General features: G+C 40.7%; 3 protein-coding genes across 5 annotated transcripts in view; 1 reads left to right on the top strand and 2 right to left on the bottom strand.

Annotated features, from left to right (window-relative positions):
• Positions 1-1,113, bottom strand: part of ADAMTS13 (ADAM metallopeptidase with thrombospondin type 1 motif 13) — a 24,955-nt gene extending 23,842 nt beyond the window's left edge. The window contains exon 1 of the mRNA XM_027741527.2: positions 138-1,113. The gene's annotated coding sequence lies outside the window, so the exon portion shown is untranslated. The remainder of the gene's footprint in view (positions 1-137) is intronic.
• The window catches only part of REXO4 (REX4 homolog, 3'-5' exonuclease), a 6,126-nt gene extending 2,769 nt beyond the window's left edge, over positions 1-3,357 (top strand). Inside the window, exons 6-8 of the mRNA XM_027741533.2 lie at positions 391-465; positions 1,195-1,269; positions 2,095-3,357. Coding sequence (XP_027597334.1) covers positions 391-465; positions 1,195-1,269; positions 2,095-2,196 — 252 coding nt within the window. The 3' untranslated portion in view covers positions 2,197-3,357. The remainder of the gene's footprint in view (positions 1-390; positions 466-1,194; positions 1,270-2,094) is intronic.
• STKLD1 (serine/threonine kinase like domain containing 1) lies at positions 2,553-16,259 on the bottom strand. Of its 3 annotated transcripts, none has more exons than XM_027741528.2 (19): positions 16,174-16,259; positions 15,315-15,410; positions 14,795-14,839; positions 13,392-13,466; positions 12,688-12,792; positions 12,434-12,504; positions 11,682-11,797; positions 11,156-11,268; positions 10,896-11,056; positions 10,318-10,448; positions 9,712-9,795; positions 8,398-8,514; positions 7,710-7,844; positions 6,674-6,802; positions 5,717-5,854; positions 4,856-4,984; positions 4,030-4,167; positions 3,660-3,739; positions 2,553-2,838 (listed from the first exon to the last, which is right to left on the bottom strand). In XM_027741528.2, the coding sequence occupies exons 1-19, from the start codon at positions 16,186-16,188 to the stop codon at positions 2,791-2,793; spliced, it is 1,926 nt and encodes a 641-aa protein (XP_027597329.2). In that variant the 5' UTR covers positions 16,189-16,259; the 3' UTR covers positions 2,553-2,790. The 3 variants fall into 3 exon arrangements, with proteins under 3 accessions (XP_027597329.2, XP_027597331.2, XP_039235528.1); XM_027741530.2 differs by having other exon boundaries at positions 4,030-4,077; XM_039379594.1 differs by lacking the exon at positions 16,174-16,259 and adding an exon at positions 16,117-16,157.

The following is a 16,259-nucleotide window of genomic DNA, read 5'->3' as shown; positions in this document are numbered from 1 at the left end:
CCCTAATCACTTGCCCACTAAAGTTCTTCAGCTTCCAAACTCTGTTGCTGCTAAAGAGCCAGGAATGAAACAATGAGGGAAAAGCCCTGTGCATGCTTTGCTTAGTCCCCAAAGCCCAGCAGTCTGGTCCTAGTTACCTGAGACAGGTGCCTGATGTCATGCTGTGCCAGCACTGCAGGTGGTCTCTGCAGGCACCTCCAGCTTCATCTCTGTTTCTCACACCAAGTAGAACTGTGAATCCTGAATCCAGCCAGTTACTGCATGATCTTGGTCTTGTCCTTTCATGGTTTTGAAGTATCTCTTAGATGGGAACAGCAGGCAGCTGTACATTCAGCTGTAAGAAGTTTCACGCCACAGCATGTTTTGGACTGGAAATGTAATTTCTTGTAGGTCCTGTTTCTTGATCACCCTCAGAAGAAGATAAGGGACACACAGAGATATAAACCTTTCAAAGAGAGAGTCAAGGTAAGAGACTGATGGGAAAGTGCACCTCAGTTAACTGACTCTGGAGCTGCTGGCTCATTCCTGTGCATCCACCTGACCCTGTTTTCTTTCCTACCTGGAACAGGGATGCCTCATTTTTGGCACTCGAAAATACCAGTCTCGTCCAACGCTTACTTAGTGTCTGAAATACCTCCATAAGTTACTTAGTTCAGTGCTCACATTATCAGTAACACCTGTGCACAAAATTCCATGGCTTTCCCATTTTTAGCACTCTCATGGGCTTCATAACACTTTTCTGGACAGCAAAATAAGATGGTAGAGTTCTACTTAGAGCAAAGCTTATGCAATCTTCTTAATGGTATCATTTCCATAGGGATATAAAAATATAGATGGCTTCAAGTTTCTGCTTAGAATGCAGGAGTAGAGGTTCAGATTATTGGGAGGTATTTTAAGTTCTGTAACTAGATATTCAGGGGGGTTTTTTCCACAGCTAAGCACCCCAAACATAAATCTTAAGATTATGGTAGTACAAAAAGAATCCTCTCAGCAGTGCATGCATAAATCTCATGTTTCATTAATTATTCTTGGTATTTCAGCAGTAAGCTAAGATGTGCTATTCTTTAAGGAATACACTTGAATTAGTATTTATATATATATATTTATATATTTTTATATATATTTATATTTATATATTTACACATCTCTGTATATTTCAAGAGGCAGCATGACTATAATCTTTTCTGTTTCTAGAGTTCAAGGCCATCACTGAAGCTGCTCTGTGAGACCCTGCTCAATGTTAAGGTGCAGACATCAGAGCACAGCTCGGTAGGTATCTCATCAGAACATACATTTTTGGGTAGATCAACAGGGTACTACACATTAGCTCAATCCAGAATGCTGTGCCATCATTCCAGCCAAAAGTCAGCAAGCTCTGCTTGAACACCAGCAGCAGTGAGATTGTCATCTAAGCTTGCTTACTGTTACGTTTCCTTATTTTCATAAACAGCTTTTGCACAAATCATCTGTATTTTGATTAAAAATATTAATCCTTGTCATTTTAAAATCTCCAGAGAAAAGAAGTAATGATCAAGTATCAACTGCTTACCTTAAAAGCAGCATTCTGCACCCTTGTACTGTGAGGGGATGGACAGATAGTATGAGAGGCTCCACCTGACCCTCAGCAGTTAGTTCCTTTCTTTCAGTGGGCAGGAGGATATAAGAGAGGAATGAATTGGGAAAGCAGGGCAGATTGGGAGCCTATTTCTAAGATAATGTATCAAGAGAATTTTCTCATTATGACTTTCCAAGTGACAGTCAGAAAGAAGCACAGAGCCTTGCCCACACATTCTGAGTAGTCACAGAGCCTAAATCTAAAATCAGATAAATATCAATTGAAATTATATATTAAAATGATGGAAGATTTAGCTGCTTATTACCACACATCCCTGGAAGTGTTCAAGGCTAGGCTGGACAAGGCTTGGAGCAACCTGGAATAGTAGAAAGTGTCCCTGCCCATGGCAGAGGGTGGAACAAGAGGAGCTTTAAGGTCCCTTCCAACCCAAAGCACTGTGTGATTCCATGATTATTAACAATAATGTTCTTAAAGCAACTGTGTTTCATTAGGCTCCTGTTTGTTCTGTTCTCTTTCAGATCCAGGATGCACAAGCAGCTATGAGACTGTACACCTTGGAGAAAAAGAAATGGGAAGCTGCTGTTAAGAACAAAACTAACAACAGAAATTGTAAAACTTGAAGGGTTCTACCCTGTGCTTTTACCTGCAGCATTTGCTGGTTTCCTGTCACATTCCAGGACAAATTTAGAGATAAGTCAGAACTGTCAGCAGCTACTTCCTAAAATCAATGCAAAGGCAACACTTCCTACCCTAGTGTGGGAATGCTGCCATCCAAGAATCCTGCTGGTATCCCTTCTGGGTGGTTTCTATGCCTACTACCAATCCTTGTGTTCAAACAACATTTGTAACAAATGCCTGCATTTGTGAAGAACTTCATCAGTTAAACTTCTGTAAAGGAAATACACACTGAATAAGTTAAAAAAAAAAATTAAATTATGGCAGGTGAAGGAAGAAACTGTCATTGCTTTGCCAGAACTTCTAAGACTAAAATCTTTATTTCAGATATGTTAAGGTGAATTCTAAATTATTGCTGTTAGTCACACAGTTGTGGTACCTAAACCAACAATATATACCTGCTTTTATATTATATAATATATGTAATAGGCCAATATTCATCTTCTGGTGAGGAAAAATCCTTTAAAATATTTCTGGAGGATCCAAGCTTTTATATCCAGGTGTGTACAAGTCTTGTTTTTAGACAAAAAGTTTTCCTTTTACTTCTGCAGTTTCAAAAGTGTGGCATCCACGAGGGTCATTATCTCCTGGAGAGAAATGTGAGAACTGTCAAATACAAGTTTACCTTGTTGCTTCACTTATTTTTGTATTCATTTATTAATAAAAACACTGTGTCTAACATAGGTCTTTAAAGTGGCTGCTGTTATAACAATGAGGGAGGCTGACAACAGGACAGGGAGCTTTCTGCCCTTCTGTGATTACTTTTTCCTGCAATGCCTGCAGGAGACGCTGGAGAACAGTTTGTAACTGTAACTTTGAAGCCAATTATGTAAATGCATAACTAAAACCACCAAAGTTAGGACTAACCAGTTTTACTGGCCTGATGAACAAACTTCTCACTGGTTTATTGACAGCAAGCCATTGCAAAGGAAATATTAGTGTAACACATTAAGCAGCTCAGATAACTTTGCATGTTTTTCCTTCTTTCAGTGTTGAAATTTAATGTAAGTTAAATCTTCATACAAACTACTGGAAAGCTTTTGTCGGTTTGTTTGTTTTTTTTAAGAATGCCACTTCCAAACCAAAAATAAATTGGATGTAATGTACTTAAGCTTTTTTTTCCTGTAAACTTTAGCCTGGTTTAGTATGAAGAATACAGTAAATTAACGTGATGTTGCAAGAGACCAGAACATAGTTTTTAAAAAGTTACAGCCTAAAGAAAAAACCCCTTTCAACAACTTTTTTTCAGCAGTTAAACTATTCTTACAAACTCACTCTTCACCCCACATACAGCTAATTCTCTAAATTTATGCATCATGTAATTCCAGATTTTTGAAAATTATCAAATCCATCCCCAGAAATAATATACTAAGCATCTACTCGTTACTATCAGAGACTTTTTCCATACCGTGCTAAATGGAAACTGGATTTTTATTTCAGACAGCAGTTTGTCCATTTTCTGGGACAGCATATCCAGCACAACCTCATCTGCAGTGTCAATGAACAGGATAATTTATGGTTATAGCACAACTGCCAACAGGGCAGGAGCTACAGGAGCACAGGGAAAGGATGGATCTACACAAGGAAAAGGCAAGATGAGATGAAATTACAGCATTTTAACATCAGAGTAAGAGGGTTGAATTTTCAGTTTCAATTCATCCTCCTTTCTCAGACATAAACCTGAGAGCAACTAACATGTCCCTGAGCAGCTGCTTTTATGGTTTTACTGGTTTTAGGGGTGAAGGAAACTCAACAAATAACAGCACCAGCCATCTCACCATACTGAGCCATCTCCTTCATCAGCAAACAGAGAGCTCCCACCACTCCTGAATTGTCAAAGTGAAGGTGATAAACATCTTTGATCAGTTCTATTCCACTGCCTTTCGAGTCCGTTATAAATGTCAAAGCTGCTATTTCTGGAAGGAAGACAAACACTGCTGGGCTCGTTGGTAGCTGCAGACTGCATGATCTGCTTCCCAGACCCCTCACCAGCTAGCACATGTGTCATATGTTCAGAAAATCCTGCCCATTATTTTCAGTCTCCCTAAAAACTATTCTGAAGCATATTTGGGCAACAAGTAGACCATGTTTGCAGCTGACGCTGTCGTGCATGGCAGAAGTGATTCTGATGTTTCTTGTTTTCACACTGATTGATATCTACCCTTTCACACAGTTGAAACACCATCATAAAATAACTACCAAAGCACTCTCAAGTTACTAATAGATCAGACTGTGCTGATCTAATACTTCTCAAGCATGCTGGGTTCATGGAATCACAGAATGGTTTGGGTTGGAAGGGACCTTAAAGATCCTCTCATTCCAATGCCCTGCCATGGGCAGGGACACCTTCCACTATTCCAGGTTGCTCCAAGCCCCATCCAGCCTGCCCTGGAACACCTCCAGGCACAAGGAGTCCACAAACTCTCTGGTTCATGGGAAAATTAAAGTCCCAACCCCACTTCCACAATTTCCTCTTCCAGACCTGCAAGAAAAGATTCAGAGAGCAGAGGTCAATCCCAATCCCACTATGAGTCTTGATCTATGCAGAAAAATCCACTTTTGAGCTGATTTGCAATTAATAAAATCAGAATTGCTGAATGTTACCAGACACCCTTAGGAAGCTGGCTAGGGCCAGGCAGCCATTCTTCATGAGCATTGCTCTTTCTGGGTTCATCCTGAGTGCCTCCAGCAAAAGTGCTGTTGTGGGTTCATAGTCACTGTCAGTTAAACAGCCTTTAAAAAAAAAACAAACAAACAAAACACACAGAAAAGACCAAAACTTCAATATTCTCCAAACCAAAAGGAATGGAGAGTGCTGAATACTCAACTTATTCTGCTGATGGGGACTAGAAATGAGATTGCTAAGGTGTTTTGCTCAGCTTTTCCCAGTGGAACACTGGCACAAGGGCAGGCAGTAGGTAAACTGTGGCAATATTCTTTCATGAGCAAGAAATAAGACAAAACAGTACTGCAAGGATGGGTTCCTTAGTGCACATGACAATGAAAGAGATGTGTTTTCCTTTTTAATCTGAAATATTGTTCCTGATTAACAGAGCAAATGGCATAAAAACAAACCTCCCAGCCCATGCTGCACAACACCAATGCTGTGTTCAAAGAAATAACACAGCTGGGATTCTTGGTGTTAAGGGAGAAGCCAGAGTGCTCTGCACACTCTGCACAGCACAGGGTTGGTGTGGCTGCCCCACAGGGCAGTCACCATTAGCACTATCTGGTGATTTAATTGCTACAGCTCATCAAAAATCTCTTCATTAGACAGCTAGGGAGCAAATGCAGGGGAGAGTGACTAAGAGAGGATGCAAGTCCCTAACTCTGCTGCCATCTGCAGAGCCTGCTCCAGCCAAGCAGCCTGGATGTCAGGCATCACCACAGCCTGGATTTCAGGGATCACCACTGACATAAGAGCCTTTTCCATGCCCAAGGAACAAGGAGACTGGGAAAACACACCTTGGAGTGACAGTGCCCACAAAGCCGAGCAAGCGGACTCTGCAATTGCTCCGTTCTGGAGGTGTTTCTGAAGGACTGCAGAGGTGACAGGGACAGCACCTTCCAGCACTGCTTGGTCTTCATTATTCTCTGAGTTACCTTAACAAAAAGGAAATGCATCAGACAGAGTTATTTAATCAAGTAATAATATCATTGTATGTCAAATTATATCAATAAAGCCTTAAAGGGGGTTGGCATTGGAGTAATGCAACATTGTTTTAGTCTGGACAGCAGCAGAGGGAAGGATCTAAAAAACCAAAACAAACCAATCCAAACATTGCAAGACTAATAAATACTCATGTTTATAGGAGAAAGCTGAACTTCTTCAGGAACTGGGTTTAATTTAAATTATGCATGGGGATCACAGCAAGAAACCTCCCAAAATAACCCCTGTTTTGACAGAATATGGTCTGCAGGGTGGATTTTCAGCTGGTCACATAAATCAAATGGGTGACGTGATGCATAGAGGGAATAAAACACACCAAATGCTGCAATTGTGCACAGTCTGTGCTTTCAGCCTTCCTTGATGATCAGAACACCACACAAATGTATGTCACAGGAACAAATCAGGCCATATCTTGGCCTGAACAGTAAATATTTGACTTTGACACCCTATCATATAAAGGGTTGCTAAAAGAAATCTGCATTATTTTTTATTTTTCTCTAATTTAACTCTGGATCATGAAGTTATTCTAGTACTGCTGTGGAGACAACTCTCCAGAATCACAGACTGGTTTGGTTGGAAGAGACCTTAGAGATCCTCTCATTCCAACCCCCTGCCATTGGCAGGGAAAAAGAATGGAAGAAAGAATTCAAATCCAGTCCCAGCAACAGGAATGCCTGAACTCAATTAGGCACAATACCTGCTGCCTTTCAGTCACATGAGTGCAAGAACAATACTTGCTGTGTTCTACTTACCACTGACAGCCAAGCTCCAGAGAACCCCACAGCAAGAGAAGCAGATCTCCTCATTATGAAGAAAACGCCTTAAAATTGACAGAAGGTCTGGAATTATCCCAACTTTCCTCAGATTCTCTGCAGTCACTTCTGAAAAAAAACACAGAAAAAGAAATTCTATACAATCTGGTATTTCTGTCCCACTCACTGACCTCGAAACAGGCAGCACTAACCGTATTTAAACAGTGATAACAAATCGGTAACATGAGATCATCAATCAGGACAAAAGAAAGCAACAGAAGAGACGGAATTCTTTAACAAGATTCACTTAAGCACAGTGTTTAGCACAACTGATCCTTTCAAATGGATGTTTGGCCATCCTTTTTCCTCACAGACTTGAAATTCACAGAGCAGGAAAGGAACTGAGAGGGCATAAATTACAATTTTTCATATGTTTGCATTTTAATGATTCAAACTGACCCCGCTTCAGAATTGGGAAACACTGTATAAAAATAGTTTGGTCTCAGACATCACTCTGTAATTTTTTATTTTTTTAATATTATCCTCTTGCTGCTAAGTCCTTCTGTAACCATTTATAAAAACAGTCTTCTGATGACTGTTGAACTGACACTGGAACCAACTAAAAATACTATATAAATATTTAGCAATTACAAATACAGGACAAAAAAAAAAAGTAGATAAATTAGGTAGAATGGTTTCAATACATCCTGGCAGTCAAAAATAGAATCCAGGTTCTATGCTCTTGTTTTCTCAAGCACTACTATTTGCCCACTTTGTACTTGTTTCCAAAACAAGATGAAATAGAGAATTGTATCTGTTAGAGTGGTCCTGTAAGTCCCTGAAGCCTCAGCAGTGTGTCTTTGAGGAGTGTTATCTTACCAATATCTAGGCAATCTTACCAATATTATCACTATTGAACTAATACCCACAGACATCCACATCTCTCAGTGAAGTCTCAGTTCTGCATTGCATCTTGGCTTCATTTAAAAAAGTAGGAACATACAGATATTCCCCAAAAAGGAACAAGGTGACCCACCACTGGCTGAAACCATCATTAAAAACGTGCAGAGCAACGAAAGTAACTCTTCATTTCCAGAGTGTTTTCTCACTGTGGCCAACAGGCAGCTGGCCACTCTCTCATCCAGGGCCATCACCACACCCTGTTCCAGAGCTGCCACCAGAAAAAAATGGAAGAGAACAAAGATTTGAATGAAGTCTGAACTCCCCACTGTGAGCATAGCAGAACATTCCATTAGCAGCATTTCTTCACACGACACAGGCAAAAATTACTTTAAACTTTCATTTTCTGAAACACAATTCTTAGCATTTTCAAGCTTGTACCATTACCAGGTGTTATTGGGGTAAATTGCCATGAAAGTGACAGCAGGACCACACAAGAGACCAAAAAAAGCCCTTTTATGGTTTAAAATTCAAATACCAAAACACAGTCTTTTATTTATGCATTCTAGTAACACTCTACATAACATGAAAACAAACTTGGTTGCCCAAGATCTGAACCTATATTTAAAATTGACACAGAATTCCTGCATGCCAGCCCTGAAGGAAATTCATGAGAAACCAGAAAGCTGGTTACCTTACTTTAGCACTTTAAATTCATCCCCTAAAAGCACTACTGAACCCATTTCAAACCTTGTCTGCTACATTAACCTTTACAACAGACAGGCTGTATGACCCAGCAGAAGGAGGAAGTCTTATAACTGTACCTTGACTAAGAATTTCAAGCAATAACGTGCAGCCATCTAGTTGTAACTTGAGAGAAGTTACATGAGTCTTCATGGCAAAAGTGATCACTTCTGTGCATTTTAACAGCTGGGGGAAGGCTGTGGGGAAAAGAAACTGCCTGAGACAACATTCTTGAATCAAAGAGGACAGAACACGTGTATAGATGGAATAATACAGAGAGACTTTTTTAATCTCTGGAGGAAAGCAAAGTGTAACCAGCATATTCCTCCTCAAGTCACTCTAGAATTGTTCACTGGTTGTGTAGTGAGTTCTGGGGTAGAAAGAACATTGTGCACGAGCCCCAAACCAGCTTTTCAGAATCTGCAGAGTAAAGTATTTCACCAGGACTCCTAGTGCTAGGAAGACTTGGAGCCTTGGGAATAGCCCATACAGCTGTTCAGCGTGTCCACAAGCAGGTAACAAAATTATGAGGAAAACTGGACGGATTTTAGGGATCCCTTTTGAGCACCTTCAAGGCTGAAAGGATCAGTCAGGGGGTGCAGAAGTGTCAAACAAGGCAGAGGTGGGCACAGCCCTGTACTGCTGAAAACAGGACTGAAGGAGAATCCCAAAGGTCCATTCATTTTGTTATTTACAACTAAAGCCCACTGTATTACTCAGAAAAAGATTTCTTCAGTAACAGAGTGGAACATAGAGGTAACTCTAAGGAAAAAAACCAAATTATTCTTTTTCTTTATCAAGTACAGCTAGAAACACCCTTGTGTTTTACCATCAAAAGCCAATGCCAGCATTAGAATGCTGTCACTGTCAAATGTCAGTGCATTTTATAACTGAGTTAACACGGTGCTTTGAAACTATTAATCTTGATTTGAAAGCTTAATTTGAAAAATGTGCAGTTTCTGGGAGAAAACATAGAGCCTTCACTCTCACAGCTTTACTAGACACAAAGAAATGAGCCATGTGTAGCCTCCTTTTGCTCTGCCAACCTTACAGCCCCAGGAATTACCTCCAAGGCATCCCAGGGCTTCTACAAATTACCTTCTTCAAATGTCAGTTTTTCAATTCACTTCAGTTGCCAATTAAAATATCATTGTTTTTTTCCAGTGTCCATTTTTCTTATCCAGTAAAACCCCTCTACTGTTCAACAAAAGCATGTACAGAACAAGTACCAACACAATCCTATCAGCAAGTGGCCTGTTCCAGTGTGTTCCAAAAAATAAGAAATAGGAAAAGAGCAATTTCATTCTCATTTATTGCCATGAGAAATTTTTTTCCTATTATCTCAAAATACAAGGAAGGAGCAGAGTAAATAAATTAATAAAATAGTGCCTTACCACTTTTATCCTTTACAAAACTGGCAAGCTGCTGAATGCCTTTAGCCTGGACTTCTTCAACATCCCAGGAAGCCTGCATGAATGCTAATAAACCAAGGAAATTTTTCTAACCATTAGATACAGACACTTACAAAAAACACTCAAACTGCCTCTATTTTGTGCAAGATGTGAATTCATGTGGATGAAAATAATGTAGTTTGTGATTGTTGAAAAGAGAATAACTTTGCCCCTAACACAAACATTTCAATGTTACCAAGTGTTATGATTCACAATGTATTTGGAATTATGTATTTTGGGGACCTGTTGGAAAATTTAAATCAGAGCAGGGATAGGAGCTTTAAATGCATTATTCCAATATCTATTTCACATTAAAATAACATCTTCCTTATTTGGAAGGAAAATAATGGTGCAGATCCTCTGTTGCATAAATTTGCAAACATGTTACAGTGCAGACAAAATGAGTGATCCTTCCTCCAAACAGCATCCCATTTTATTTCAAGTAAAATGAATGTCCAATAACTCATTTCCAAGCAAAATACATCCTGATGAGAAAGCACATGGGTCTATTTTCCATGAAAATCACCATTACATTGATCTCCTCATTACCTAGAACACTTCCAATTCCTCCCTCAAGGAGCAGATCTGTTATTTTGGGAGGCAAAGACTTTTTCAGTACTACTGAAGTGTCACCAACAAAAGTCAGGCATTCCCTAACAAATGGAACATCAACCAGATCCCTGGAATTGAGAGACAAAAGCAGTACCAGAAAGTTAGAACTGGAAAGTTACAACAACAACAAAATCTACAAGCTTTGTTTCATTTTGACGTAAAAAAAATCTAATACTAGTTTTGAGAAGACTGGATAATTTTTGACAGAATTCAAACAATTTATTTCAAAATGGAAGAGCTTACACTGTGCAAGCCATGCTTAGGTGTCAAGTTAATGGCTTACAAAATTGTTTATAACATGAATTTATAATGTAACTCTTCAATAAAGGACACCTGTGCATAGCAGTGTCCACTTCTGAATGAACACCAGGTCTTTGACTTTCTTAATAACTCGATTTGTTGGAGCAATCTTGATTCAGTCCCTTTCCAACAGGAGCTAACATTCCCAACTTGTGGAGGCAGGAGGGGTTTAGGACAAAAAAAAAAAAAATAAAGGGAAGGCAGCCAGAACTTACTTTGCTGAGGGTCTCATGCTGGGCTCAATCTGTAGCATCATACATACAATTGGAAATAAGGGCAAATAGCTGTTATCTGCATTTTGCACCAGTGTCAGGGCTCCCTCCAGACAGCTGCTGTCCCCTCGGATATCCTGCAGTAAGGAAGTTATCTCTTCTGCCTGGAAAGAGCACAGGATCAGAGGAGCTCTCACACAGGTTTACAGACACCCTGGTGGGCCCATGACCTTTCAAACCTCTAATGAAACATTATTACCTACATTCAGAACAAAGCAGGTCATCATATCGAGCAGAACAGAGCCCAGAGACCAGATGTCAGATTTCTCAGTGAAAGAAAATCCAAATGTTTCTGGAGCCATCCAAGACTTGCTACCTGTTAAAATAAGAATTATATCTAAACATAACGTGGAGATATTCTGCAGACATTAGGCATTTTTTGCTGGGGATATGCCACAAAAGACTACAAACCACCCTGTAACTAATGGACAATTTTCTAAGAGGTTACTGAGTATGTATAAAGCTAAAAAGGATTCCAACTGTCCTGGTTGCAGAGCTCATATTCACAGACACATCTGCAGTTTTCACTTGTGAACACAATTAATGCTGCAGGCAACTGCCTGTGCATATCCTATTTAGAAGACAAATACCATAATGCAGAGAAGGGAAAGGGAAAATAACTTTCCCCCTTTCCTAGTTTTCCTCTGAGGATCAAAAATATCCACCACAACTGAATCTTTTGAAAACATAGTAGAGGGAAAAAAAAAAAAAAGCAAAACAAATATCTACTTTCTTCCACTCTTATTTTCCATTTCATCTCATCTTTCATAAGTGTTTCTGTACTGAAGTCACTAAGCATGAAGGAGGCTTCACCAGTCACGAGTATGTTTGATGGCTTGATATTTCTGCAATGCAAATATTTTCTGTCAGCCTGTGAAATTAGAGTCTAATGGATATATAACTACAGATCCCCAGCATCTTTACACATGAGAAGGGCTAGTTTGGGGTTTTTTTGGTTGTTTTTGTTTTGGTTGGGGTTTTTCTGGGAGGTGGGGGGGGAGTAGAATTGGTTTGGACTTTTTTGTGTGTGTTGTTCTGTTTTTTTGGTTCTTGTTTTTGTGGTTTTTTTTATCTACAAGTAATAATCACCCAAAAGACAATTATTTTCTTCTTTAAATGCTTTAAAATTTCTGATTGTGACACAAATTGATCTGAGCATGGAATGCAAGGGTTGTCTCTTACTTTAAGTACACAAAGGATATAGTTTGTCCATCACTGCCACCAAGAGATGGGCGATTTAGAGCCCATTCAAAAAACCAAGAGGTAATACCCCATTTAAGTGGCTAACTGCAGACAAAACTCAAGAAATAAATGACTTCAGAACTCTCAGAAATCTAATCTGTATATAAAGTCTGGAATTTCAACCCCCTGCTTCTCCATTTGGAAGAGTAGAACTCCCTGCCTCTGAGCACTGAGCTGAGCCAACAGTCACTGCAAAGAACAACGACCTGTCAGACAAAGAGAACAAGATTTCTGCTCACCTGTGCAAAATATTTTGTTGGTGTGTATAAAACAAAGCATCCACCATCTGTCCCAGGAACCTCTGAACCACCTGGTGAGGGCAACAGACATGAAAGTGCAACACAAACACAGTAACTTTCAAATATCTTTTGAAAAGAGCGTTTCCAAAACCTGTGCTCTGAAGATTTTAAGGAGGACTCTGAGAAAGAAGGAACACAGGGGGGAAAACTGTTAAAAGCAGCAAGACTGTCAGTGCCTCTTCTGCACTTCTTACCACGTCTCTTATCTTTTCTGACTTCTGCCTTTTTTCCTGGATTAGAGCTGAAAGATCTCCTTGGCCTGAGTGCTGCATCACCAGGCAGAGGAACAGAGATGACACCTGTAATAAAACATTACACCAACATTGCCTAATTGTTTGCAGTAAGAAAGACAAAACCAAGCACTTGGCAAAATGGTGGGTGTGATGTTCACCACCACCAAAGTGTTCTGGGATGAATAATCTCTCACAGAGGAGACAATATTTCGTTCCTTTCGTTAAAAAAACCAGCATTTGTTGTTTTTAAAACAAACCACCATTATGGAGCATCTTATCTGCAGCCATATGGGACAATTCAAATCACATACACATCCAGAAAATCAACACAGATTTTCCCTAAGCACTGAAGAAAATCTGCAAATACATAAGTCAGGTTCTTATGGTCTCCTATAAAAGGGTTTTTGTACAGGCATAAAAATCAGAATTGCACACTGATTCACATCAGGATCTGTGAGTCAGCAGGCAATACTCCAATCCACAGATATTCACAGCTTTTCAGTGTGTTTGTTCAGGAGTTAAAAAACCAGGCTTGTTTCAAATCAAATAACCTTTTCTTTTAGGTATCTCACACCAATTATCCCAAATTTAAATGTGTGAAAATGCTCACATGCCCAGAACATTCACCACGTGTTCCAGTTTAACCACTCCCATTCCATTCTCACCTCATTATTCCAAGTCAAAAACAATTCCTTGTAAATACAGATGTTTGAATGACGAAGTTTTAGCAAATCCTTTGCCTGCATAAAATAAAAAAAAATAGGGAGAGCTTTCTATGGGTCCGCAGTCCCTCCCATCAACAGGACCTTAAATAACACCCAAACCAGTCCCTGACTTGTTCATGTCACATTTCTGATCAAACTGTTCCAAAGTGAAGAGTTTGTGTATATTTATTTATACATTTATTTGTGTGTCTTTATTATGTTAAATATTTGCATTTGCAAGTTGAGTTAAGGCAAATATTTCACTAAGACTCAATGCCTTGTGAGATGCAAGGATACAAACTGATCTGCAGGGAGATGATGTGTAAGCAACCCCCTTCTCCTGTTCCTAACATCCAAACCTGAAAACACATTTTAGAATATAAGTCAGGATGATTTTTCCAGCATAGCCATTATTTCCTGTGACCCCCATGCAAGCTCGAACCTCAGAAAATACGACATGAGAGATGTTTATCTCCCTGAAGGTGGTTTCTGTGTAAGGCTGTAACAAATCCTAATTACTTCAGCAAATTTCCTGATTATGTGGAAGGTTAAAAGAACTCAAGTTCCTCTCCTATAGTTGTGTTTGTGGCTGTGCAGACAGAAGAGAAAAATCACAAAGAGCCACATTCCTAGTTGGCATTTATTTCAATATTTGCTTCAATAGATGTCAGCAGAGAAATTGAATCAAATTTTATTAGTAATGCCAGTTTTGGTGTGGTTTTAGTCACTTCTTTGAGCAGGATGAAGCATCTGAATTCTCCCCCCTTTCCAACTCCAGATGCCGTGCATTCTGGACACTGTGAGACTAATCCATCATGTGCTATTTCACATATTTTCTTGAAACAATTTTTGGTATTTTAAGAGTATTTCTGGAGTTGCTTCTTATGTGAAGCATTGGAAAAAGTTTGCACAAAAAAGCAAAATCCAACAAAGAAAGAAAACCAATCAAACCATTCACATTAAAAAAAAAAAAAAGTCCAACTCTGAGAAATTAATATATAATGAAATACATTATCTAGAAGTTGCATTATTAATAATGAACTACAAACAGATCAAGATTCTCCTTCAGCTTAATGGCCAAAAAAATGAGTTTTGCTCTTTGTCTTCAGCACAAAACAAATACAAACTCTGAGAAAGGACTATCCTCTGAGAAGAGCTGTCCACTTGAATCTACATGTCCAAATATAACCACAATTAATACAAACTCCTGGCCTGAGCTCAAGCAGAGGGCAGAGAGAACACCCACAAATAGTCCTCTCTGATTTACTTATTATTTACTTAGCTAATCTTGTAGATAAAAGACTTTGTTCTATTAAGACTTTGGTCTTTGTAAGTGAAGTAGTAAAGAAAGGCTGCACTGATACCTCCTTCAAGGCCTCACTTGCTTGGTATTGATCAATGCATTCAACCTGCACCAAACAAAAGACAAGGATGAGATTGCACCAAAGAGACAGGGGAACTTCAAGCCAGAACAGTTTTATTTTGTCAAGATGTCTGGACTGCAAATTCTGCATGAAGTGACATAAATTTTCAGTGATAGCTCAAATCTAATGTTTGGAGCAGTCCTGGTGTTAGGACCTGTGGGTAAAGCAGAGTTTTAAATAAGTGTGTGACAGCTAATGAGAGCTTCTGCACTGTCTGGGCAGCAGGGACTGAGCTGATAACACTCTGAATGGACCTAAATAAGCTGCTGCCCTTTCCCCACTTTGAGCCTCAACATTCAAGCAAAATGATCTGACTCTTCAATTTTCCAAAAAAGCAGCAGAGTGAGGTGTAAGCCTATTCTCACCCAGTTGCTGAGCTGCCCTACACGTGTCTCCTATCAGAAGTGCCCCTGGAGATGACAAACAAGACTCTTTGTTTTCCTAACAACCACCTTCTCACCTGCTTTATCATATATTTCTTCTGGGCACCCTTTCCTGTTTTCCGTTCAGCTTCCAGCATAGTGCCCAGTGCCCCGGGCTGGAGCTGCTCCAGCACCTGCCGGGCACAGGAGAGACCCAGAGCACCTGCTCAGCTCCAGGTGGTGGAACAACCAGGGCAAAGAGCCCCTTCCGACCACTTTTCCCATAGACACCCCCCTAAACAGGGCCATGGACCCCACATACACCCCCTCCAGCACCATTTAACCCACACAGAGCCTCTTACGCCCCAGCTGTGTGCTGCCTCCAGGGGTACCTGTACCCACACCCCTCCCCAGGGCCATGTACCCCATAATCACCCCCCAGCATCACCTACACTCCCCCCAGGGCCATTTACACCCATGGCTGAGTCCTGTATCCATGGATACCCACACCCCATCCCTTGGCCCCAGACCCCTCCCCAAGGCCATGGACCCCACATACAACCCCCCCAGCATCACCTACACCCCCAGCACCACTTACAGCCACGGTGATATACTGCTCACAGGGGTAACTGTATCCACAGCCCCTGCCCTGCCCACAGAGCCCTTCCCAGCACCATGTACCCACCTACACCCCCCCGGGCCATTTACACCCATGTTTGTGTACCAACCCCAGGGGTACTCACACTTCCTCCCCAGGGCCATATGCCCCACATACACCCTACAGACACCCCTCAACAACACTTACATACCTCCCCAGCATCACTTACACTCCCGGTCCTGTACTACCCCACAGGTTCTCCACACCCCCTCCCCAGGTCCACACATCCCCTCCAGCAGCACCTACACCCCCACCACGCCGTTCATCGCCAGGCAGAGCCTGGACCCTTGCAGCAGCACCTCGTATTTCTCCATAGCCGAGAACACGGCACAACCTCCTCCCCCCTCAGGCGCCACCGCCCGTGTGGGGGCTCTGAACCCCCTCA

The sequence above is a fragment of the Pipra filicauda genome, unplaced genomic scaffold, assembly GCF_003945595.2.
Source record: "Pipra filicauda isolate LSUMZ 115617 unplaced genomic scaffold, ASM394559v2 scaffold170_size1570365_pilon, whole genome shotgun sequence".
In the NCBI taxonomy this organism is placed as follows: domain Eukaryota; kingdom Metazoa; phylum Chordata; class Aves; order Passeriformes; family Pipridae; genus Pipra; species Pipra filicauda.
The sequence above is the reverse complement of the archived record's forward strand: the minus strand, read 5'-3'. Positions and strand labels throughout refer to the sequence as shown.